The following is a 23,934-nucleotide window of genomic DNA, read 5'->3' as shown; positions in this document are numbered from 1 at the left end:
TGTCAGCCCCCACATTGGTTACTGTGTATGTGATCCTGATACTGATCTTAATGTCTTGGGCCTTTAGTCTAGACTTTGTGCTGACAAAAGGCTTTACTAACCTAAGCAAGTGATCTCATATAAGCAGGTTAAGGACCTTTACCCATCACGAGAGCAATGGATTACACGTCTATTCGCTTTTTTATTGAAAGGGCTGCTCTTGAGCAAGCGTGCAGAGAACCGTGGCACAGCACACTAGTAGGAGAGCAAATCTGGTGGATCTATGTGTATATATAAAATAAATATATATATATATATATATATATATATATATATATATATATATATAGGTCTATTGTGAGGAGGCTGCAGCCACTTCACAGCTGATCAGCAAGGGCCCAAGTGTTGAGCCCATCTATAATTTGGCTATCCTTAGGATAGGCTATCAATTGATGAGCACAGAAAACCATATAAAACCCAGTCTAAAGCCATGTTCACCAAGGCGATATCTATATCGGGTCTGCCGGCCTTGTGCATGTGAGTGCAGTATTTTTTTTACCTTGAAATGTCTTCAGGTTTTACAATCTGCCACATGCTCATTACTTGCTTGGATTGCCCGCATTGAATTGTAATGGGACCTGGCAATACTCCTGCGGGTGCATTGACATAAGTTTTGTAAAGTGTGTTGGCAAATTTTGATTGTATGAACTTGCCCTAAGCATTCATGTGTACAGCCTTGCCCTAGGGAATGGTTACAGACTCTGACGCTCTTCATTTTTCAGGTGTATTGTCTATATGTGGCAGTATGTCCGCCCATAAAACGTAATGCTTCTTTGCAGAGCATGCAATGGAACTTTCCACTGTCTTATCGTTTTCATGTCGATCCATGAGCAAAGATACTATATATGCTTGTGTATAAAATTGGAAACCTTACATAGGTACATTATAGGACCCATACAGATACTGTGAGTATATTCACACTGTAAATACATGCAGTAAAACTGTAATACATTTGACGAGGGTTTGTACAAATCCATGCCGGAACAACTTTTAGATGAATGAAACTGATTTTCAGTGTTAGAAATCTGTTAAGGCTCGTTTACATGGGGCAAGAGGGGGCGGATTTTGACGCTGGATCCACCTCAAAATCCGTCCCCTCACAAGTGAGATCTATGGAGACCGCTAGCGTTCTTTTTTTCTGTGAGCGGTGTGTTCCCGCTCACAGGGAAGAAGCGAGCTGCCCTTTCTTCAGGCGGATTCCGTGGCTGATTCACCCGCGGCATCCACCTTGTGACACCACCCTCCGGACTAGGCCCATTCGTTTGGGCCTAATCCGGACCAGAGAGTTGTGACTGGATGATGGTGCACTGCACCAGCCGCGACTGAATGTGTTCACACGGAACCAAATTGACATTATTATAGTTACCTCTGATGCGATGATTCCTGGCCTATCCGCGGGACTACTGTAATGATGATGGGGCAGTAGTCCTGCAGTGATACACGCTCTCCTGGGTAACGGATACTTTGTGCTGACCTATGGACAGAGTGCAATCTCAGAAATACGCCAGATATATGGACCTTGTTTTCCGGGCCATAAACATCTGTGTGTCTTTGGGTCCTTTGAGGCGACAGCATAACAGCTGCTGTGCGTCAAAAATCTGATGGCCTGTACACGGGGCGTGAAGATCAATGGGGCCATGCATGCTTCAGTTTTGTCACATATACCCTCAGTCCTCGTGAAAAACATTAGCGCATGACCAATTCTCATCTGTTTTCCCAGATCAGATAATGACATTTAATGTGCAGACTGAGATTTCCTTGAACTGTACGTAGATGCTTCTCGCCCGCCGCACGTGGTGCCGATCCTGACTGAATAGCTGGTGACTCTTGATGGATATTTCCCTTTTGCCAAATCTATTCCTGGCTTTGGCTCAAAGAAAATAGCAAAATCTACATCAAAAATAGTGTATGGCTTCAGTCTCAAGCAGGTTAATACGCTTTAAACCTATGCACCCTGCATGCAAGTCTTCTAAGTTGGTAGTGTTGACCTCAGTGTGACCAAGTGCTAAGTAGGTTGCTTACCTAATGCTTTCTCCTACTTATGTCCCGTAAGTGCCAGTCACACATTTTTGCTTTCTAGCAGGGACTCTTCACAAAATTTTAATGGCCTTTTGAACAGCTCTTGAAATTGTGCGTTTCGTTGTTATTCAACTTTATTTATTCAGGTAAAACTCTTTTCAGAATGGTGTTTTAGAACTAGAGTCCCATTTACACGTAGCAGATTTGCAAACCTTTGACAAACAATGAATCCTTGTTTCCATTATTACAATCCCCATGGCTAGTAGAGATCTGAGCCAAGAAGTCTGCAAACAGAATCCATGCAGAGCTTTCTGAGCTACAGTAGGAACAGAAGTGCAGTGTAAGGAGTGAAAGCTGCAGCAAAGTCGGGTTACGTTCACATCTGTATGGGAGACTCCATTTCTGTATGTGTTGAAAATAGGCTACCAGAAAAGTGCTGCTGGGCCAGCCGTTAGAGATTTGTTGAGACTGTTGGTGTCCACTACATAAACGGTCTGTGTGCCCATTGTTCTGGTCCTGTGAAGCACCAGAACAATGGACAGAGCAGTGCATAAGTGAGAGAACGCCCTGAGTTCAGACGGAGTATTTTGGATCGGAATTTGACGCGGAGACTCTCTCTGGTTCTGGTCCAAAATATGGGGCAGCTGTGACTGGATGTTGGAGCACTGCATTGGCATCCAGTGGTGGCACTGCGATCCGGATTAGGCCCAAATGAATGGGCCTAGTTGGGAGGGAGTGTCTTCAGGCGGATTCACGAGACACAATCGGCCTGAAAAATGAGCATGTCCATTCTTTTTTCCGGGAGCCAGAACAAACGGCTCCCGGAAAAAAAGGACTGACCGGCTCCCATTGATTTCAATGGTCTTTTTGGTCAGGATTTTGAGGCGGATACGGCTTCAAAATCCTTACCAAAATAGCCTTAGGCTAGATTCACACGATTGAGTTTCATCTGTGAAGCTCTGTTCATGCTGAGGGGGGAACTCGTAGCAGTATAGTTATCTATGATGGTAGGGGTCTCTGCCTTTCTATGATATACAGTCTCCTATGGATAACAGGGTAGCAGTATAGTTATCTATGATGGTAGAGGTCTCTGCCTCCCCGCGACACTGTCCCATACAGATTAGAGAACTATGATGCTAGGAGTCTCGCTCTCAGCATAAACGTCAGGCTTGTAAATTCGGCAAACGCATGGACTAAATGAAACTCAGTCATGTGAATCTTGCCTTAGGTTAACTCTAGGTTTTCGGGTGTCCTTATCGGTATTTTCCAGGATTAGAAACATGGCTGCTTTCTTTGTAGAAGAAAAGAGAAAAAACCTTCCCACCCTGTGTCTAGTGAGGTTTATAGGACTGCCTCACAACACTCAACCTGAGGTAAAAGCCAGCCAAATTTTTCTAATACTAGTCACTCCTTTTATTGTCATCTCCGACACTTATAGAATATAATCACACCTCTGGAATGGGGCTAAGGTATCTAATAAAGCAAAATCTTCCAATTAACTTCTATAAGAGGAGGTTGTGGTCTGTGACCTGTGCAGAGCTCATAATGTGAAGGGTCTCTAGAAACCTATTTTGAATGGTGGATCCAACAACAAGTGTTATCATTCATTGTAATCCTTCCTGTGAGGAGTTTATCGCTGAAAAGTGATCTCTGCAGAACGGGACGTCGCTGTAAAAAGAGCAGGAGTTTTTTTTAATGCTTAGCGCTATAAAATATTAAAAACTATATCGAACAGGGCTTAGGTTTATGATGGTTCTTTTTAAAGTCTACATTATTTCCCAAGCCTGCATACACATTTCTGGTGACTAACTGGAACTCCACCAGCAACAAAAAAAAAACCTACGTCCCTTATTCTTGTTCCCGCTCTGAAATGTACCTTTTATCATGATGTTCTTTCTTGTCTGTCATAGGAACAGAAGAATGAACTAAATGTTATAATGGATCCATCTAGTGACATAACAGATGCCTGGCGGCTCCATTGACTGTAATAGGGGGCCATTTTGTATCTGTTGTCTTCGCAGTCACATTGCAGGAAGAAAGTTGTGTTAGCAGGACTCTTTAGTCTGTGATTTTAGACAAACTCTTCTCCATGGCTCCATATGGTCTGGCTTGTAACCAATCAGAGCCTGGGTTTAATTTCTACACAGTCCAGTCATATTAATGTGACCACCTGTCACCATCAGAATAACCCCCTTTGGCAGAGCGGACCGCTGCGAGACGTGCAGGAAGAGAGGGGATGTTGTGATGATGTCACTGGGATGTTGAGCCATGCCGACTCCAGTGCCGTAGCCAGCTACGCTAGGTTACGTGGTTGAGCATCCATGGCGTGAACAACCCGATCGAGGTGGTCCCACAGATTCTCGATTGGGTTCAAGTACAGGGACTTTGCTGGCTAAGGGAGTGCGGTAAACTCATCCTGGTGTTCCTCGAACCACGCACGTACACTGCGAGCTTTATGACACGTCGCATTGTCCTGCTGGTATATGCCATCATCCTGAGGAAAAACATTTCGCATGTAGGGGTGAACATGGTCCACAAGGATAGATGCATACTTGTGTTGATCCATCGTGCCTTCCACAATGATGAGTGCACCCAGATGGCTGATGACACGCGCCTTCTGCAATTGGTTATTTAACGTTGATGTCAAAAGTAGGCGGTGGTCACATTAATATGACTGGACTGTGTATTACTGCTCTGGAGGATTAAAGCTGCCCTCTGGTTACTGTGAGCCACTGGGACATATATCCTGTTTCATGTACCTGAATAGGGTTATTTTGGCAGTGGGTGCGTATTTTCTCCAAATCCCTTTTAGATGAATAGGGCAATTGCAGAGAGTTGTTAGGTCTTCTGTAACCTCATCGCTGCGTCACGTGTTAGAACTGGGCACCCGATGAAGCCAACGTAATGCAGCGTAACCTTGTATGTGAACTACCCCGGCTCTAGTTTGTACAGATTTTCATGGCCACTGTGAAATCTACTGTACATTCCCCTCCATACTCGTGATTATTTTATTTTTGTGACTAGAAATGGACCACAACTTTATTCCAAGTCGCAGGTTCGGCCTCCTATTATAATATTTAGCGGCCGGCGTCTTCCTTTATCAAAGCTCTTTATTGTATTCTTGTTCAACTGCCTGATGGATTCAGTGATAATTTTGCCGCTGCTTCACATAATCTGCATTCAAAGGATTTACCAATTCTCTGCAAATGATTTTAATTACAGTTTTATCAAGCCCATTGTCTTGAAGAAAGAGTGCTGACGCCTCGCTTTAAGACGTGAGTGAGAGATGCTTACGTATGGCTATGTAAATGAAATGGCATCAGTTCTGGGCACTGGTTGGCATAAGAAGTCTATTTGTCAGATTTGTTTCTGCCACCCTAAATAGTCCCTCAAGTAACTTCCTATAGATGGCCAAAAAGTACACAATCCTAGCCATCACAGTGTCAGATTATCCTATGGGCAGGGTCGTATAGCTACTATCCAACAGAAGACTCTAGAGACATAAGGTGTATACCATAGGACAGATAATACACTTTGGTGCTGTTTATACAGGTCTTTGGGGTGCAGATTGTGGGGGTGTTTGTGTTTTTCTGGAGGGAATCAATCACTGATTAAACATACTTCTAGAGAAGAGGAGCCTCTCCCCTCAGGATATAGAGGTTAAAGATTGGTGTAGGAAGCGCCACTCTGGGCAGGTTTCACTGTGTAATAGGGTAATCTTGAGATTGGTCAATAGAGATGAGCGAGTACTATTCGAAACGGCAGTTTAGAATTGCACGCACCTATAGCAATGAATGGAGCCGGCCGGCACACAGACGGGGCTGGCGTCCTGCCCCTTAACCCCCTGCATGCCGGCTGCGTCCACTCATTCCTATGGGTGCGTGCTATTAGAAACTGCCGTTTCGAACAGTACTTGCTCATCTCTAGTCACCATCTTGCAGACAGGCAAACAGGGCTTCAGAATGGAGGAAGAGCAGCAGCAGCTTTTATAATGGGAGCACCAGGTATTCTACAGTAAGAGCTCGTTCACACTGGGCAAGAGGGGGCGGGTTCTGACGCCGAATCCATCTCAGAATCCCCCCCTCACAATAGAGGTCTACGTAGACTGCTACCTTCCGTTTTTCCATGAGCGGCATGTTCCAGCTCACAAAAAAAAAAAAAGCTGTTCTTTCTTCAGGCGGATTGCGTGGCTGAGTCAGCTCTGGCGTACGCCCCGCGAAAGCACCCTCCAGACTAGGCCCATTCATTTGAGCCTACTCCATAGGGGGAAGCCGCAACAGTCGCGGCAAGCGCATTTTGGTCCTATACTGACGCAACTTCCTGCATCAGAATCAAGACCAAAATACGTGCCCCGTGTGAACGAGGCCTAAGGCCACAAGATCTGCAGGTAATAGATGCCAAGACTACCTGAGGATACTGGACACTGCAGATAGCATCACAATGTAGAGTCAGAAGCAAATGGCTCAGTGCAGTGACCGATCCACGCTGTTAGTCGGTCACTGCACAATGTACAAAAGCTACCTGCTTCTGGCTCTGTACACTGCTCAGACAACTGTAGATCGATGTGGTTGTCGAGTGTCATATTATGACCTATCCTTTGGATAAGGCCTTGTATAACCCTCCTGCCACTAACCGTGGTTAAGTGAAGCCGTGTATTCTGGGGGTTTACTGTATATATTTATATATGGTCGAACATTGACTTTAGTCTGTAGAGTGGCTTTACACCTAGTTACCTTCATTCTGCCAGTGATGGCTGACTCCTGCATTACTGCAGACTGGATTGCTAGTATGAACGTTTTTCTTCTTTGCGTTCTGACTCTTATGCCTTCTTTCTAACAGGTCTAGTAACTTGCAGCAATCTGCTTTTCCGATGTGGTGCAATTTCGATGTAGCACACGCTCCTGTCTCCGCTAGCACTTTGTAAGTTCTCTAGTGCCAGTTTCTGTTGTCTTGAGTCCAAACTCTAGAACTAGCTGTGTGTCCAGTTACCGTCTTGTAGCATGTCACTGACTATTCTCATTACCTTTGGGCCCTTCCAGGCCCACACGTGAGAGATCTAATACAAAAATCAGATTAGAAGGGCTCCAAAAATGAAACTCTAGTGTATTCAACTGCAATAGTGCTTTTATATGTAAGTAAATAGCAATCGAGTGTAATGTTGTTCTTGGTCGTGGTCAGCACCCTTATAATGTGTACTACTCCTATAGCTGTAGCCTCAGCGGAGGACTTTATTAGGAGTGGCTTTATCTTGAGCCCCTTTATCTAGAGCACTTGGCAATTTACTATGATCTAACGTGCGTATTCAGTAGTGTCTATGAAAGTTATTAGTAAGCCACTACATTCGACGTTGCTCCTGCTGGTCTTACTGTCTCCTCATGTCTTTCCCTTTTAGACTTTAAGGGTTATTCCAGTCCTCAAGTGCAACAGCGTATTATGCTGGGTTCACACCAGCGTCCGGTCTCCGTTCTCAGGTTTCCATCTTCTGCAGGCAGAAGACGGAAACCTGTCAGGCCGTCCAACTTTGTTTCCGGCTAAAAAAAAAAAAAACTTTTGCCGCAGAGAGCACAAAACGCTCACAGGCGCTCACGGCTGGACACTTTTCAAACCCATTCTTTTGAATGGTTTGAAAAATGCCTGCAGGTTTCCGTCTCCTGCCCAGTTTCGAGCAGAAAACGGAAACCTGAAAGCGGTGACCCCGGGCACAGATGTGAACAAGCCCTTACTGTGATAAGCTATAACATTGTGATCTGTGGTGGTTTCTCTCCTGGAGGTTCCTTCCACATCTCTCCAGCACAGAGATGCTTCTGGCCACTCTTTGTACAAGGAACTTCAGCACCGCTCCTTTCCTGTGTGCTATAGTTTTCTGTACAGCAGGTGACTGTGGATGTCGATGCTTTGCAGCGTAAAGTAAAATGAGGCTCTGGGGATCAAATTTGCAGAATCCTCAACGAGTAAGGCTTGGTTCACATCTGCGTCTGCCCTCCGTTCAGGGTTTCTGTCCCAAATCTGTTTGAAAAATGCAGCAAAAAAAGGTCCTGCAAGCAAGACGTTTTGCTCTGCATTCTTCGGGCGGAAACCCAGTCGACTCCATTATAGTCTATGGGGATAACAGGTTTCCACGGCTTTTTAAGTGGAGTGGGGTTTCCAATCTTCAAGTCCCCAAGCGAACCTGAAGAATGGAAACCCAAACACTGGTGTGAACCTAGTGTAAGTGGTATATCCCAGCTATGAATTGCTATGGTGGAAAATTCCTTTAAAATATATGAAAACTTTAGTTCCCCTCGTTGGTGGAATTCGCCAATAGTTTCAAACAGGACCCAGGTGTCAGTAGTACTCTGTGCAGCTTACACCATAAACAAATTGTGCATCTAAAATATTTTATTACTCAATAAGTGTCCGACATCAGGTGCAAGTGCAGCCCAAAATGCACCAGCATAGATGAGAGATTGCAGATACCCATCATCCACCATATTTAGGTCGTGTAAAATGAGAGAAAACAGTAATCGCCCATTGCTAGGGTCCTGCCATTCAGACACATCAGAGTCGCATATGTTGCTGCTTTGGCTGAAGTCAATATTTCCCATTGTTAGCGGGTTCCAGGTAGGCAAGATGGAGAATCAGATAACCCCCTATACCGGCTTAATGCACAGTCGTCCCTAGATATCCCTAATAAGCTATCTTGAAGCCGCAGCCCTAATCTTCTGCCACCCAGACTGGAACTTTAGGGTCCATTCACATGGAGTAAAGTAGCGCTGATTCTGGCGCGATAACTCGCATAAGAATCAGTGCTGAAAGACTCCCGTTGACTTCAATGGGTTTCGTTTTCCGCGTGGAATCCATTGAAATCAATGGGAGGCTTTTACCTCTTTCTGCTGTGGCCAGTATCCTTTGGGTATATTCAGCTTACAGACCCCATGTGGCCTGAGTTCAGGGAATGTCTGTGACTTCCAAGACACAAAAAATGTCACATTTGGGCAAGGAAGCATCTATAGGAAAATGGCCCACAATGGAAACAAAAAAATAATAAATTTATCATCTCTTGTCAACCTTCTGGTTTTAGGAGATTCCATCTTATCTTGTCAGTCTACGCTAGAGACAAGGATCTTGTGCTTGTGAACCACAAGCCCGGGATGTCTGCCATTAATATGAGCAATATAAAACCCACACAGACCTTCCACCTGTAAATACAGTATATCCTCCGCCCTCGCCTACAGGTACATATGACATTTTGTTAGAAGCCGCCTTAATTGACAGAAGAGAAATGTCTATTTTAATGAGACCAGTCCTTGCCATGTCAGTGATCATATTTGGAAATTATTACTGTTTACATTATCAAAAAACATAGCGGTATTCCTATCAAAGACCTTTATGGCATATCCGCTCATGGCTGCTTCTGTAACCTCTATAGATGTTTCCCCGCTTTTGTGGTATCTGGGGGTTCCCGCATTGTCATGCGTTCGGGGCATCCCATCCTAGGGATTGATGTCTGAGGTGTTGGCTGGTACCTATGAAGCATCCTATGGCTATGCTATATAGACCTGATAGGAAAACCTATTTAGGGCTGAAGAACTTACTGATCTGATGTTGACTTATATCCTAGTCCCCTAAAATTCAGAAACGCCCACAGTTCAGCTCAAAGAATGGGTCGCAGCGCTTGGAAGAGCGCTGTTGCCTCTTCACTGCCACCACGCACCGTGCACTACATTGTATAGTGGTCATGCTTTGTGTCGCTGCTCAGCCTATTCATTGGATTGGGACTGAGCTTTAGTATAGCCATGTGATCTATAGAGGTAATGTCACTGCCTGATAAGAGGATGCGAAACTCACTCGGCACCATAATACACCTTTAAGACGTGGTGGGTTCCACTTGTCAGACTCTACTGATTAGAGATGAGCGAGTACTGTTGGGATCAGCCGATCCGAACAGCACGCTCCATAGAAATGAATGGATGCACCTGGTACTTCCGCTTTGACGGCGGCCGGCCGCTTAACCCCCCGCATGCCAGCTACGTCCATTCATTTCTATGCGAGCTTGCTGTTCGGATCGGCTGATCCAAACAGTACTCGCTCATCTATACTACTGATATGATATTGCTGGTTTATGCTTAGGTTAGGTCATCAGTCATAGTCCTAGAAACCCCTTTTAAAGGACTTGTCCTAGTTAGAATATCTATTGCCCAAAGTGCAGGCAATGGTTGAAAATCACTAAAGGAGCTGTACATTTTATTTTCCTTCCATATTTTGCTGCGGTTTTTGGAGCTAAAGCCAAGAATGGCTTCAAAACAGGCACTGACCGGACCCCTCGGCCTGTAATGTGGTACTGATGTCATTCTGCTGGAAAAAATATAGCCCCACTTCTTTCCCCCTCTGATATAGATTGAACACGGTCTCGCTAAGGGTCCCATAAAGTGACTTTTTTTTGGACTGTTAATTTACATATCTATAAATGGCTTCCTTCCGGAATCTGTACAGTTTTAGTGGAATTGTAGCTTTGTATAGAACAACACTGAGATATATATTTAATCCTTGGCAGCATCGGCCCGGTATTAGAGATTCGATATAATGCCGCAAAGCTGAGCTAGAATTTCTATTATCACATTGTATGTACGCTATCATTGGGTGTTCTTTGCTTGGTGCACTATTAAAGCTGTGCACAATAGAATAAGTGCACACATTGGGGGAGGGTTATTAATCCACTAAGGCAGTGGTTCCCAACCTTTCTAAGGTCGTGACCCCGCATACTGTTCCTCGTGTTGTGGTGACCCCAAACCAAAAAGTAATTTTGGTGGCTACTTCATAACTGTAATTTTGCTACGGTTATGAAGGGAACCCACTGACTATATAATGGGGATCATAGGATTTTTAAACTAAAATTGATAGCCAATAGACTTGGTGTTCAGTCCTTTCTTTTATCCAGGGATATGTGACTGATCAGTGCCAGGCGGCCCCTTGGCATAGACATGAACAACCCAAATGTGTGAGATTGGTTGCTATAGACAGCGAAGTCTATATATGTAGTGTCACTTTGTTGGTGGGGAGGTCAGTCGGGTTCATATAGCTGCTGACATTTTACTGGACAGTCAAAATACAGAAAAAAATCTCCCTGGGGAGGGAAAGGTTTTAAATACGTCTAATTTTACTGGAGAGTATAATCATTTAGTCAAGGTGACCAACACAGGTGTGAACAGCGCCTCAACTTACAGTAAATGGACTGCACAGAGGTGTAGACAGAACAGACCTGCACATAAAGCAGGAATTAGGTTGCCCTGCACTAAAAACCACTAGCCCGGGCTGATACCAGGGAGCAATACACTGCACGGCGGAGACAACAGACTTGACAGAATGGTCAGACACCCCGGAGATGCCCAGTGATGTGCCAGTACACACCGCCCACATGGAGCACATACCCGGGCAGCACCCGTGCTGTCACCCGCGCCTTCCCGGTGGTGTTGCTGGCCTTGTGCTTGAGCTGATTCCCGCGCCCGGTGCTGCTGCAGTCTCCTCAGCTCAGTCCTCTGCCCGATACGTGCAGCCGGATCTCTCCGCTTCAACCGCTGTTTTCAAAATCCACAACGCCTTGAACCAACCCGCGTGCCTGTCACCAGAGAGTGAGCATGTAAGCTAGCCAGAAGGCGGTGCTTAGTACGCGGCCGCCATCTTTTCTGATGGCTTTAGGCGACCCCTGTGTTTTGGTCGTTCGACCCCCGCCGGGGTTGCATCCCACAGGTTGAGAATCTCTGCACTAAGGCATGAACAGCGGACACAAACAGGGGTTTGCAACTTTTTGAATGCCATTTCTGGCTTTGGTTGCAAATAGTGTTCTGACACCACCTTCACATCTCAAAAAAGCTGGTGTAGGTGCCAGGGCTGTGGGGCCACATACTGTAAGTCTCCTCCATTTCATGAAAAAGCTAGTTATTGAGTTCCTATCAAAGGATATGTGACATGATGATTGTATAATATAAAATAGCTTTCTTGTGAAGCTGGTGTCGGTAACGTTTCCTATTTCCATACCACAGTCCTGGTGGGCGCACTGATACCTGAATCCTCCAATGGTGCAGGGATTATAAAGAACCGGTTGCAAAAATCTCAGACAGAACCACTGGTTTCTATAATGTTGCCTACAGTTTAGGACTAGCACTGGTCAGCATGTGTGCTGGTCCTTCACCACAATTTCAGTGCAGGAACTCGCAGCTGGAAGGAATAAACCAATTTCCTTCAAATAAGTCTTTTCACAAGTGCATTTTCCTATTGAAAATAATGGGACTCTAAACGCCTTGTAAGACCACTGAAAATCTTGAATTTTTTTTTTGCGCAAGTATTTTTGTTTTTTTCCGTACTGTACTGGCCCATGTGAGTTCAACGCAAGGATGTGTTCACTATTCTTTTTTTTTTTTTTTTTTTTTTTTTTTTTTTTTTTTGGTCAAAGGCTATCAATGTCCTGGCATAATGAAAGGCTCCTATGGTAGAGAAAAAAAAGTGTAATAGGTGCCATATTTGATACGTATGCTGGTTGAGCGGTTCGGCTTATGTTAGGACACTCTAGGCATAAGCCTGCTGCATGGGTCTCTATAGATGTGCCTAAGCAGATGTAGTTAAAGGTGTGAACAGAGCCTGAGATAAATTGAGTAGATCTCAGGGGCCTTTACTCAGCTGGATCCTGGTATTCTCCTTGGCATAGACTGTATAATACTGAAGGAACACAGCTGCAAAAGGCTCCTCTTCCACGAGTGATGTCTACAGAGGTTTTATGCCCTCTATACAAAGAAAAAGCAGATTTCCACCGATTGCTTTTCTACCAGGAGAACAGGGTTAAGTCTGAACTATATTTTGTTCTGTCAAGCAGACAGCTGCGTCCTCAGCGTGATGTGCAGGAAATCTGCTGCCCGGGATATAGCACAACCAATAAACTCTTGACCGTAGACTATAAATCCTATCTGTGGTCAGGTGCCCTTTATCTGGTGATCCCCAGCAGCTGCAACGTCTCACTGGGGATGAGCCGGCCTACCTGGAAGAGGACAATATACGTACTAAAGGGAGCAAGTTATAGAGGAGGAACGGAGCACATAGATTTATCATTTTGGTTATAAGAGCGGCTTTGATTTTATAGTAGTCTATAGGCAGTAGAGTGGTTTTGTTTTTTTCTAATAAGGTGTTGTTTGACCATAGATTCAATTCCGCTTAATATATGCAGAGAGAAATCCTGCGAGCGTGACTTTTCTCTCTGCTGATTTTGGGCGGAAACCTGGCGGACTCCATTAGTCTATTGTTTCCACAGGTAACCGCTTTTTAAGTGTGAATCTAGCGTCACTCAATACTATAGTTACTTGGGTAGCTGGATCAATACATGTAAGCTATTGATACCTAATATTCTGTCTGGTAACCGCTCATTTCTGGGGAACCCCTTGTCCTTCCCACTTGAACCTTTTTTTTTTTTTAAAAAGGGGCTTTATTTTAGTTTTGTGAGACCAGATACTGTAATGTATACTGTAACATCCAGGCTACTGGAGCATGACCACGATGCTACTTTCCCCGATTCGCATGTCCTTTGGACTTTATGCAGAGAATTGGGAATTTTTAATGCAGATTTGGACTTTTTAGTTTGGTGTGTATAGTCTATGGCATAACCTGTGTTTTGCACTTGTTTATACAGGTGATTGCTGCTAAAGGGGAATGCTTGGCTGACCTAGAGGGGTGGGGGTTGGATGTGCAGGGTGCGTTGTGATGTCTGAGATGTGTCCACTGCTTTGTTTGTATAAAAGACAGCCATCTTGTTTTGCTGCGACCTCTATATATTCATTACTTTTATTCTTGCTTGCGTTTCTTTAGTGCTTTGACTTGACTGTATTATCGAAACTTTGTCTGTGATGTTGGCTTTTTATTGATAAAGTATTACATTGTCTATCGAGATGATCCGAACTCTTAAACCTCTTTACGTAACAGTATTTTCTGTTTCTTTTCTTTTTTTTGGCAGGGGATACTACACAGAAGATGAGATCTGCTCAGCATCCTACTCCTGCAGAATTGGATGCTTATGCTAAGACGGTTGCCAACAATCCCCTGACAATAAAAATCTTTCCAAACAGTGTAAAGGTTCCGCAGAGGAAACATATCCGCCGCACCGTGAACGGGCTAGATACTTCAGGCCAACGTTATAGTCCATACCCTTCGCAGGTCAGCACAAAGACAGGACTTTTGGCAATTGTCAAGTCCCCAGCTAAAAGTGTGTTGAAAGGCTTTGACGGCGCACGTGCCCGCCTTTTGCCAGACTCTATGATGAATCCCCCTTCTGCTCCATATGTTGCACCTAGCACTTTAAACCACCCTCAGGGGCTTGCACGCCCCCAGCAAGCTCTGCAGCATGCGCAGGCCCTGCAGCACGCTCAGAGCATGCAACAGCAGACTTTGTCACACTCGCAGAGCCTGCCTCCTGGACTGCATCACCCACAAAACTTGCCACACCCTCAGACGATGCAGCACCCACAGGGCCTGCCACAGGGGCTGCAGCATTCTCAGGGTCTGCAGAATACGCAGAGTATATCCCAGCAACAGGCTCTTCAGCATTCACAAAATGTGCAGCACACGCAAAGTGTGCAGCATACACAGAGTATGCCACAGGCACTGCATCATGCGCAGGGACTTCCACAGACAATACCACGTCAGCAGAGCATGTCACAGGCTCTGCAGCACCAACAGAACCTGCCACAGGTCCTGCAGCACTCTCAGAATATGTCTCAAGCGCTGCAGCACTCGCAGGGAATGCAGCATCCGCAGAACATGGGGTCGCAACATTCGCAAAGCCTGCCCCAACAGTCAGCGTTACAGCATGCCCCTGGAGTAAGTCACCAGACTCTGCCACACCCTGCCAACAACATTCTGCAGCCAGGTTTACACGGAGCACGAAAGTTGCCTGATGCGGACGCCCCTCCGAATGTGACAGTGTCTACCTCAACTATTCCTCTTTCTATGGCTGCGACCTTGCAGCAAAATAGACCACCAGACCTTGGCAGCATTGTGCACCAGATAAACCAGTTCTGTCAGGCCAGGGCTGGCATAGGCACTACCTCTGTATGCGAGGGCCAGATAGCCAACCCCAGTCCTATCAGTCGTAACCTGCTTATCAATGCAAGTACCAGGGTTTCCACTCATAGCATCCCCATGCCTTCATGTGTTGGAACATCTGTAGACCATGCTGCTGCTGCTGCTATTTCCTCTGCCGCCTCGGGAAACGTCCCCATGGTGAACATGAGCAGAGTGCCTGCTTCATATCCTGGTGATCTTAAACCCATGACATGGAACCAACATCAGCTTGCACACCTGCAACAAATGTGCGGAGAATCTGGTGGTCCTTCTGGGAAACACACTCAGAGAGAAATTGCTGCCCAGGGCTTTCCTGGTAAGCAGACCCCTTACCAACAAGAACTGTGCATGAGCCAGTCTTTTGGCTTAAAACCCCCAATTGAAAAACCTACTCCTTCCCCTCCCGTGAATGGATTGCCGGGTCCCTTGCCATATACCAATGGACACTATTTTCAACCCATATGGAATAACATTTTGCCTACTCCAAACAGCGACAGTTCGGGATCACAGGACCTTACCATGCCTTTCCATGGAGCACAGGCAGCTGGCGCGCCTTTGGATTGTGCCGGGGGTGCTCACTATAGAGGCGTTGGGGGAGGATCATCCAACCAGAACAACTTGATGCAGACCATGGATTACCTAACTGGAGGGGACTTTCAGCAGTCCTGCTTCAGAGATCAGAGCATGGCTCCACTTGCAAAGGTTCAAAGACCCCAAATGAGTAGAGCCCCTGAGTCAGCTGATAGTCGAAGTATTCACATTCAGCATCCAGGGTATAGGTAGGCTCCAGTCACTTTGCAACCGAGAGGATTTAGTCTTAAGTCATGAGCAAGGCTCTTGTATCCTCTTCAACCTGCAAACTTCTTGTGATCATTATATGCAAAAAAAAAAACCAAGCCGTACGGTGCTGTCATTCACAATATCTAATGTACTTTGCTTGTTTTGTGGCAGTAGTTAAGACTGTTGCTGTTTTAGTTCTTTCTGATGGGCTTCAAAATGCTGCTTTATTTTAACATTGGGAACACTAAGCCCTAAGAAGTGTGGTATTTCCTCCTGGCTTTTTATTTAACCCCTTACCCAACCTATATTTCTTTTTTTGGGCTTTTGAAGGGAACAGATCAATCTTCCTTCAGCTGACAGGGAATTGTATGCATTGTGTTTCGGGTTATAAATTAGTGCGATAAATGGATTAAAGGGGTTTGTTCTTGGACTTATTGATGACCTAACCTCATTAATATCAGGTTGGTGGGGATCCGGCTCCCGGGATCCGCATCGATCAGCTGATCGGGACAGACACAGCTCTGTACTTCGCATAGTGGCCGGGATTGGTACTGCAGGGCTCTCCCATTCAATTGAACATCCCTACCAAACTGATATAGATAGGTCAGTGGTAAAGTTCTGGAAAAAATCCTTTATGTGGTGTAGCAGACACAATGCATAGTGGAGTTTATCACTGGATACATATTTTTAGAGAAATAATTGCAATTCTGTTTTATGTGAGTTTAATTTTTTTTTTTTTTTTTTTTAATTACAGTATTGCTAAGTCTTTATGCTAAGAGCCCAAAGGTCCTTATGGTTTACAATAAGTCCCCTTTTTTAGTCATTTATTCCGCTTTGAATGAAAAGCAACTTTTATATGTAAGACGCTGACAATTTCAGCAGAATAGTAGTGAATTTTATTTTTATTTTTTTTCCCCTTCTTCCTCTGAGGCGGCGGAGGTAGTATGGTTGTGTGCGCACTAAAGCAGTTTGGTTACCCTTGATATGACATCTTTTTCTTTAAGCTATGTATAGCCTAGCTGCTGTAGTGCCTTATATCAGTCACATAGAGCATCACCAGGTTTTAGTTGCAAAAAGCTTTAGAATATTCTACGTAGACAAGAACAATAGTGTGTTCATTCTCCTCATGCTGGCCATAACACTAGCTTAATGTTGGTTGAACTTCCCAATTTTTCTGTGATAGGCCAACCCTCTAATGTGTATGGGATGGTGGATGTCACGGTAGTTGTATTTCAGCATGCCCTATCCTTTAGTTCTGGCAGGTAAGCTGTCACTAGTGGCGTCTGGCGTCTCTCTCCTCTTCCTACTGAGCACAAGCATGCTTGGCCAAGTTGTGTGCATGTGTCTATAGGGGCTGGGAGAATAGCCAGTAGATTTCTAAGGGGGCGTTCACACTACAGTCAGTGTCCGCTGCTAATGTCCGTTCAAAATCTTGTGCGGACATTAGCAGCGGACACTAGCTGTGTCCGTGACATTTTGCATTGATTTAAATGGACATCGGGTGTGTTCTTTTACTGTCCGTGGGTGTCCTTAACCATCCGTTCCCAAAGATGTCCGACTTTTCAAGTGGACCGCAAAACCCGACATGTAGGTTTTTGCTGTCCGCTTGAAAAGTCTAACATTTTTGGGAACGGACACTTAAAGGGGTTGTCCCATCACAAGGATCCTATCTATACTGCTTGTTAATGTGGATGTAAGACTTTTCCTAAATACACTGCTTCAGCAAAACTGCTTTGTTTGTCCACTATCTTACTTTATTCAATTCATTGTTGACACAGCCCTTGACTTATCTGCTCAAAAGTCAAGTGATGTATCTGCTGCTCTCAGGGGGAAGGAGGAGGGGCTAAGTGCAGGGAGCGAGCCTGTGTATCTAGCTATTCCTGTGTCTACACCACGTGACCTAGGTCCTGCACTCAGATAGGGGAGAGGAGCTGCTTGCATTTCTGAATTCGTCTTCTGTTCTCCCAGTTATCAGGCTAGCTAATTCAATTGTGTTCATTATGGCAGAGACAGGCAGTCTCTGTATGTAACAAAGAATGGAGTTGCTCCTGCCTGTACTTCATAGTCCACGGCAGGTTGCATGTGAAACCCCGCCCACCAAATGACGAAAGAAGATTTTACAGCAGTGAAGACTGGTGAGTATGCGACTTGGGAGTACCCCTTTAAGAACAGACACGGACAATAAAAGAACGCATCCGATGTCCATTTAAATCAATTCAAAATGTCATGGACACAGCTAGTGTCTGATGCTAATGTCCGTTCAAAATCTTGTGCGGACACTAGCTGTCGGACACCGACGGTAGTGTGAACGCTCCCTAAGGTGTATGGCCAACATAACTCACAAGGCAGGCTTGTTCAATTCACATATGGTGTCTCACTTCGGACATCGCTGTTCCGAGCAATCTGTTTAGGCTTATCAGGCCGCCACACATAATGCATAAAATATTCCTTTAGAATAGCTCTGTGTCTAGAAGAGGAAAGTGTTGCCCTTGCAGACTTCCTCCATGCCTACGCTGCTTGGGTGTCCATGGTGGAGAAGGTTGGGTCTCTAAAGTTCTGCAACCCAAGTAAGGGGGTTACAAATAAGATTGCTCAACTGCAATTTTTTTTTTAAAGAAACAGATACCTTATATGGATAAATGTGTAGTTTTTTGGGGGGAGGGGTTTCAGCTTTTTTTTTTTTTTTTTCTTCAACTAGGGGTTGTCCAGGAATTGAACATGTGACCTCTTAAACAATCAGTGGCTTCACTGGCTCAATGAAGGGGACCCAGTGACAAAGGTGAGTGTTGTCACTGGGTCCTGCCCAGCTAACGATTGGCCTCAGTGATCACTGCGAAGGAACAATGGGGACAAGTCAGTGGTGGGGGGTTTTTTGCTATTTTTTTTTTTTTATATATATATATGCACTTATTCTGGCCTCCTGTTTGTTCTGTCCAATTCCTAGACATCTCCTTTTAACTTTTGTATATATCGTGACTTGTGGCATGGAGGCAGATCAGCGAGAACACTAAATTTTAAAGCGCTTTTTTTTTTTTTTTTTTTTTAATTAAATGCAGGTGAAAATAAACCTTGTAATATATTTAAAGAAAATGGCCTATTTCTTCACTTATTTGCCTCCTTCTGTGATCATATCTGTGCAATAGTCTATGGAGAGGGGCGGAAGAGGAGAAATCCATGGGGCGTAAGAGGATAGCTCCATGGGGTAGAGACAACTGAACTAAAGAGGCCATTTTAGCTCATAAAACTGCTTTATCTGGAATTACTTTCCAGCCTTCTCCAGACAGAAATGACTCTCTTAATGCTTTAGTTGTCTCGTGTGTTTTTCCTTCTCCTCCCCCTTTCCATAGACTTCATTATAAATTTGTGTGCTTGTGTATCTTGTATGGTCCAGAATCCCTCAGATGAGATGTAAAGACAGGAGTTAGATACAGGCTTTTTTTCTTTAGTTAAAGGAATTGCAAAGTTTCGCTTCACTTGCATTGTAGATTTATGAAGAAAAAAAAAACGTAAACTTAAGTATCGTACAAGATAGGAAGGAATCTGTTACCTGCTGAGAACAGACGCCAGTACTTGATCCATAGTGATCAGGGGATCCATTCTCCCATCAGTCATTGTATCATGTATAGGCGTGTACTCGGCAAGGGGGATACGTTTTCCTTTTTAAATACTTTAGCATTTTTCACCTTACCCTTCCCCCCCGGATGGCAGTGTCTCATGGCAAACTGGGATTTGTGTTCCTTTAAGCACTTAAAGCTACATATCACTGAATTAAGATGTATTAGAAGCCTCTATGAGGGAAAGTCTAGCTGTCAGTTTCCATGCAGATGATTTTCACAGCATGTGGATAAGATTTAGGGACATTGCATCCTCTGTGGCTTTTTACATTAGAGATGAGCGAGTAGTATTCGGTCGACTATCTCCCCTGTATAGTTATTGGTGTAATCTGTCGAATACCACGCGGTAAACGCAGTAAAAATTCGATTCCCCCTCCCACCTTCCCTGGCGCTTTTTTTTTACACCAATAAAGAGGAGGTATTCAATTGAATATACTCGCTCATCTCTATTTTACATGCAAATATTTTGGCCTGTGTGGGCCTAACCTATAAAGCTAGGACTTTGGCCACGACTTGAGATCATTGTCGACTGTATGGGCGCTGCAAGTTCTACTTGCAAAAAGATTGAACACGGCTTGATCTTTTTGCGTGTAAAAGTTGGTCACAGCACTTTTGGGGTTGCAATGTATCTCCATTCACTTAGATTAGTCAGGGCAACATGGTGAACTGGTCCAAGCTGCCATCTAGCTTTAGTTTTTTTTGTGTAAAGCCAGGACTTACAATATCCAGGTCTTGCTCAGATTTGGTGTTCTGTGTGGCGTTGAGGGTCCGGGACAGTGCCGGACAATAAACTGAAAATATAAACAATAATGCACATTATGTGGCTTAGTCTCACTCTATATACCCCTCCCCACCGCCCCGTGCTTAGATATAAAGCGGCTAGCCTGCGGCAGGAGGTCTCCCCCACCTCGCTGAATATCAAAGCCTTGTCCCATTCCTGACACATCTGTTTAAGTCATTGATTTTCTTGTAATATAACCATCTTTTATAAATTGCCAACTGGGTGCTACCAATGTAGGGATACATCCCTTTGGCAAGGCAACTGGTAACACCCACTTGGCCATTTATACAATCCCGAGGATATATTACAGATTAGCAAAAAATGCTCCAGAATTTCATATAAAATGCAAATATTTACAAAGCAGATGTAGGAGGGGCGAAGGGTCCTCTGTATGTTCACATAGTACAATTTGAAGACTTATTTGAGGTTTTTCTGCCTCAAAACCATCACTGTGGAACCTGTGGCATTTACAGTGATTCAGCTGTGGATTCCTCAGCAAGATTGAGCAGGACCTCGATCTTAAAATTATCTCCAAAAATTGTTTATCTGCTTCCATTATTTCTGAGTCACATGGCCATTTCAGATTCCTCTCCAAATTCTGCTGTGTGAACATACTCTTATAACCTGGCCCTTTGCCAGCTTAAAAAATAAAAATAAAAAAAAAAATTACAACCGGGTGGTCCAGCCTACGAAGTCCTATGTAATGGAGTACCTGTGGCTCAGTCAGTAGGGTGAAGAAGTCCTATGTAAGGACAAGACTCTTCAAGGAGCAGTAGAAGCAAAACTGTCACCGACCTTATCCTTGTTTTATGGTCGGTCAGGGTCCTCTGTCTTTAAAAAAGACGGACTTTCCAACTTTAACTGGCAGATACCAGGTGTACGACACGTTGGGAGGTCTTGGCTGTATGTATTGCGGGTTTTTTTTTTTTTTTGTTCTCCCCATCCTTGTTTCCCACCTCTAGAACTTGGCACTATAAACGCAACAACCTGTACAATTATATATACGAAATTATTCACCAATTATACACAGGTTACAAGGTGTCCCTCAGGCCTAGTCCCTTGTGCAGACCCATCATTGGTCTGGTTTGGCCATATATCCTCCATGTAAACCATATGTATCCTGCTCTTACACCATCAGAATAATAGGCACACATCCGGCATTCCCACTTTACTATTACATTATATACTCCAATATAGATTGGTAATACAGCTAAGTTAGTTGAGACTGTGGCGCCCCCTTCGAAGGGGTGCACATGAGAAATTCCATAATTTACTACCAATCAAAAAAGGCAAAAATTCTTTTTTTTTTTTTTTTCCTCTTCCCCCTTCCTCCTTTCGGGCTTTTGAGCTAGAAGCGGCGATTCCCAGCTGACCAGTGTATACGGACTGTCTGTCGGTGCCAATTGTTTACATTAGAAGCTTCTTTTATCTTCTCGCTGATCCCAAAGCTCTTGGAAGATGAATGAGCGTGTACAATACACTGTGAAATCCTCATGCAGTGCGTGCTCTATGGCAACCAAAGGGTTACATGATGAATACTAGTGAAATGTCGCAGGGCTGATTTCCGTATTTGTGTGTATATATAATTTAAAGGCCGCAAGGCTTTGTCAACTGTGAAAAATGTATATACCTTTTTTTTTTTTTTTTTTTTTTTTTTTTTTTGTCCTCTCCAGATATTTCTTTCCAACTAACATTTATTTACACCTATTCCACTGTACAGAACGGATTTTTTTTTTTTTCTTTAGTACTCCCTTTAATTTATATATTTATGATGTTACTTGGTCTGTATCAAATGCAGCTTCACCTTAACTTCTGTGGCCGGTCCTGCGAGGATTCTGGTTCAGACAGTAACTGCGGAGAGGCATTCATCACAATACAAAGTAAGGGTATGTTCACACGTAGCAGATGTGCTGCAGAATTGCATGATGTACCATCAGAGAACCAGCAAAGTGGATGAGATCTGGGTTTGACAGAGATTCTACCCTATGCGTTGCAACTCTGTCATGAATTCTACTGCATATTAGTCCCGTGTGAACATGGTCTAGATAGGATGTCTCCTTACAAATGGTGGATGTGGCCATTTTGTTCCTCAACAATCTCCCGATCGATCCCTGGGCATTCTTGCCAATTTATGAAGCCCCTTCCTCTTCATGGTTGGGTTGTATGACTGCAGTTGTTGGATCCTAGTGAAGGCCTCACTCCAGGGCTAGACCATTTCCAGGAGCCGGGTAGACAATGAGCTTAATAAATTTGCTGCTTGCGCTTGTTTGGGTTGTTTTTTTAATATATAGGTGTCTATGATGGTTGTAATTTCTAGCTCACTTTAGATCCAACTGGCCCAGGGAGCGATCCGAACTCCTAAATCCTGCCTCATTCTGCCCACTAAATTGTCACATCCACCATTGGAGTTTACTGATCTCTTCCAGAATATTGGTGTACATGACATATTGGTGATGGCTTGAGGTTTGCATTGTAACGCCACCTTATGTATTTCACTGCTGCTGGACAGCCTTCCTACCTGTTGGCTTCTTCAATGCACCCTTAGCCCTGTGACTGACTGAATTCGAGCACTGTTTGGTGCTTTTATTTTTTATCGTACAGCAAAGATCTTGAAGGAACGAATTGAATATAATGATCACAATGAAGTTTGGTGAATATTAAACATGGGGGAGGGAAAAAAATGTAATACTTTCTATGTACACTGGCTAAAAGTTAATGCTATACTACTGTAATTACGTGTAATATTTCTGTACGAATGTTGCTTGTTAGTGTGGGTTTGAGTAGACAGGTATGAGTGAACCCACTGCCGTCACTGGCTGCGCCCTTCACAGACCTTCAGATAGACAAACAAAGCCTTAAGTATTTGCCTCTATAGATATTTCATTTTTTTATTTTATTCTACTACATGTTCTAATAATCCATGCAATTAATGGTCAATTCCAGTCACTCATTTGGTTAGCCGGGTTTCTGGGTGCGTCTGGTCTTGTAAAGCACCCTAGTGGAGGCAGCTGTTTTTTTTTGCCCTTCATGTTAACACTAGTGATCTTTTCGGTGTACACCACTAGTTCTCCTATAATTTTCTCTTAATGATATTATTGGTTCTGCAGGGGTGGAGCCTGACAGATTCAAAAACAAACACCAAAGAGTCCCTTTGACAAGCTCCGCCCCTGAGGTTCCTGCATTAGTCATAACAGCGAGTAATGGTTTCGCACAATGTTTTAATTGAAGGAACACTAAACACAGAAAATGCACAAAAATAAAGAAAAATTCTAAAACTTTCTCTTAATATCCTATTTTTTTAATCCTAATTTTTACTAATTATTGTATTACAATTAAATTAAAGTATTGGGCGCTCACCCCGGTCTCCCTCCTCCTCACTGCCCTGTGACAGACTGCAAGACAACTGGCCAGTCTCCAGCCCAAGATGAAGAAAATTTGCAGTTTGTTAAATTTCTGCAGTTGCACCTTTTTTGTTTTCTAGTGGAATTTTTTATTTTTTGCGTCGGGGGCGTGCACAACTTGCAGTCTGGACAGTGAGGGCAGGATCACCACCTTCTAGGCTTTGTTTCTAGGTTTATTGTTCCTTTTACATAAGCGTTGGATGTTCATGTCTGTGACGGG

The 23,934-nt window shown here is 44.1% G+C and overlaps 1 protein-coding gene across 1 annotated transcript in view; it reads left to right on the top strand.

Moving 5' to 3' along the window:
- Positions 1–16,064, top strand: part of FAM222B (family with sequence similarity 222 member B) — a 117,522-nt gene extending 101,458 nt beyond the window's left edge. Inside the window, 1 exon segment of the mRNA XM_075263609.1 lies at positions 14,033–16,064. Within this exon segment, the coding sequence (XP_075119710.1) occupies positions 14,033–15,921 (1,889 nt within the window). The 3' untranslated portion in view covers positions 15,922–16,064.
- The last annotated feature ends 7,870 nt before the right edge of the window (positions 16,065–23,934 follow it).

Source organism: Leptodactylus fuscus, chromosome 2 (assembly GCF_031893055.1).
Source record: "Leptodactylus fuscus isolate aLepFus1 chromosome 2, aLepFus1.hap2, whole genome shotgun sequence".
Taxonomy (NCBI): Eukaryota; Metazoa; Chordata; class Amphibia; order Anura; family Leptodactylidae; genus Leptodactylus; species Leptodactylus fuscus.
Note: the sequence above shows the minus strand (reverse complement) of the source record. Positions and strands in the feature narration are given on the sequence as shown.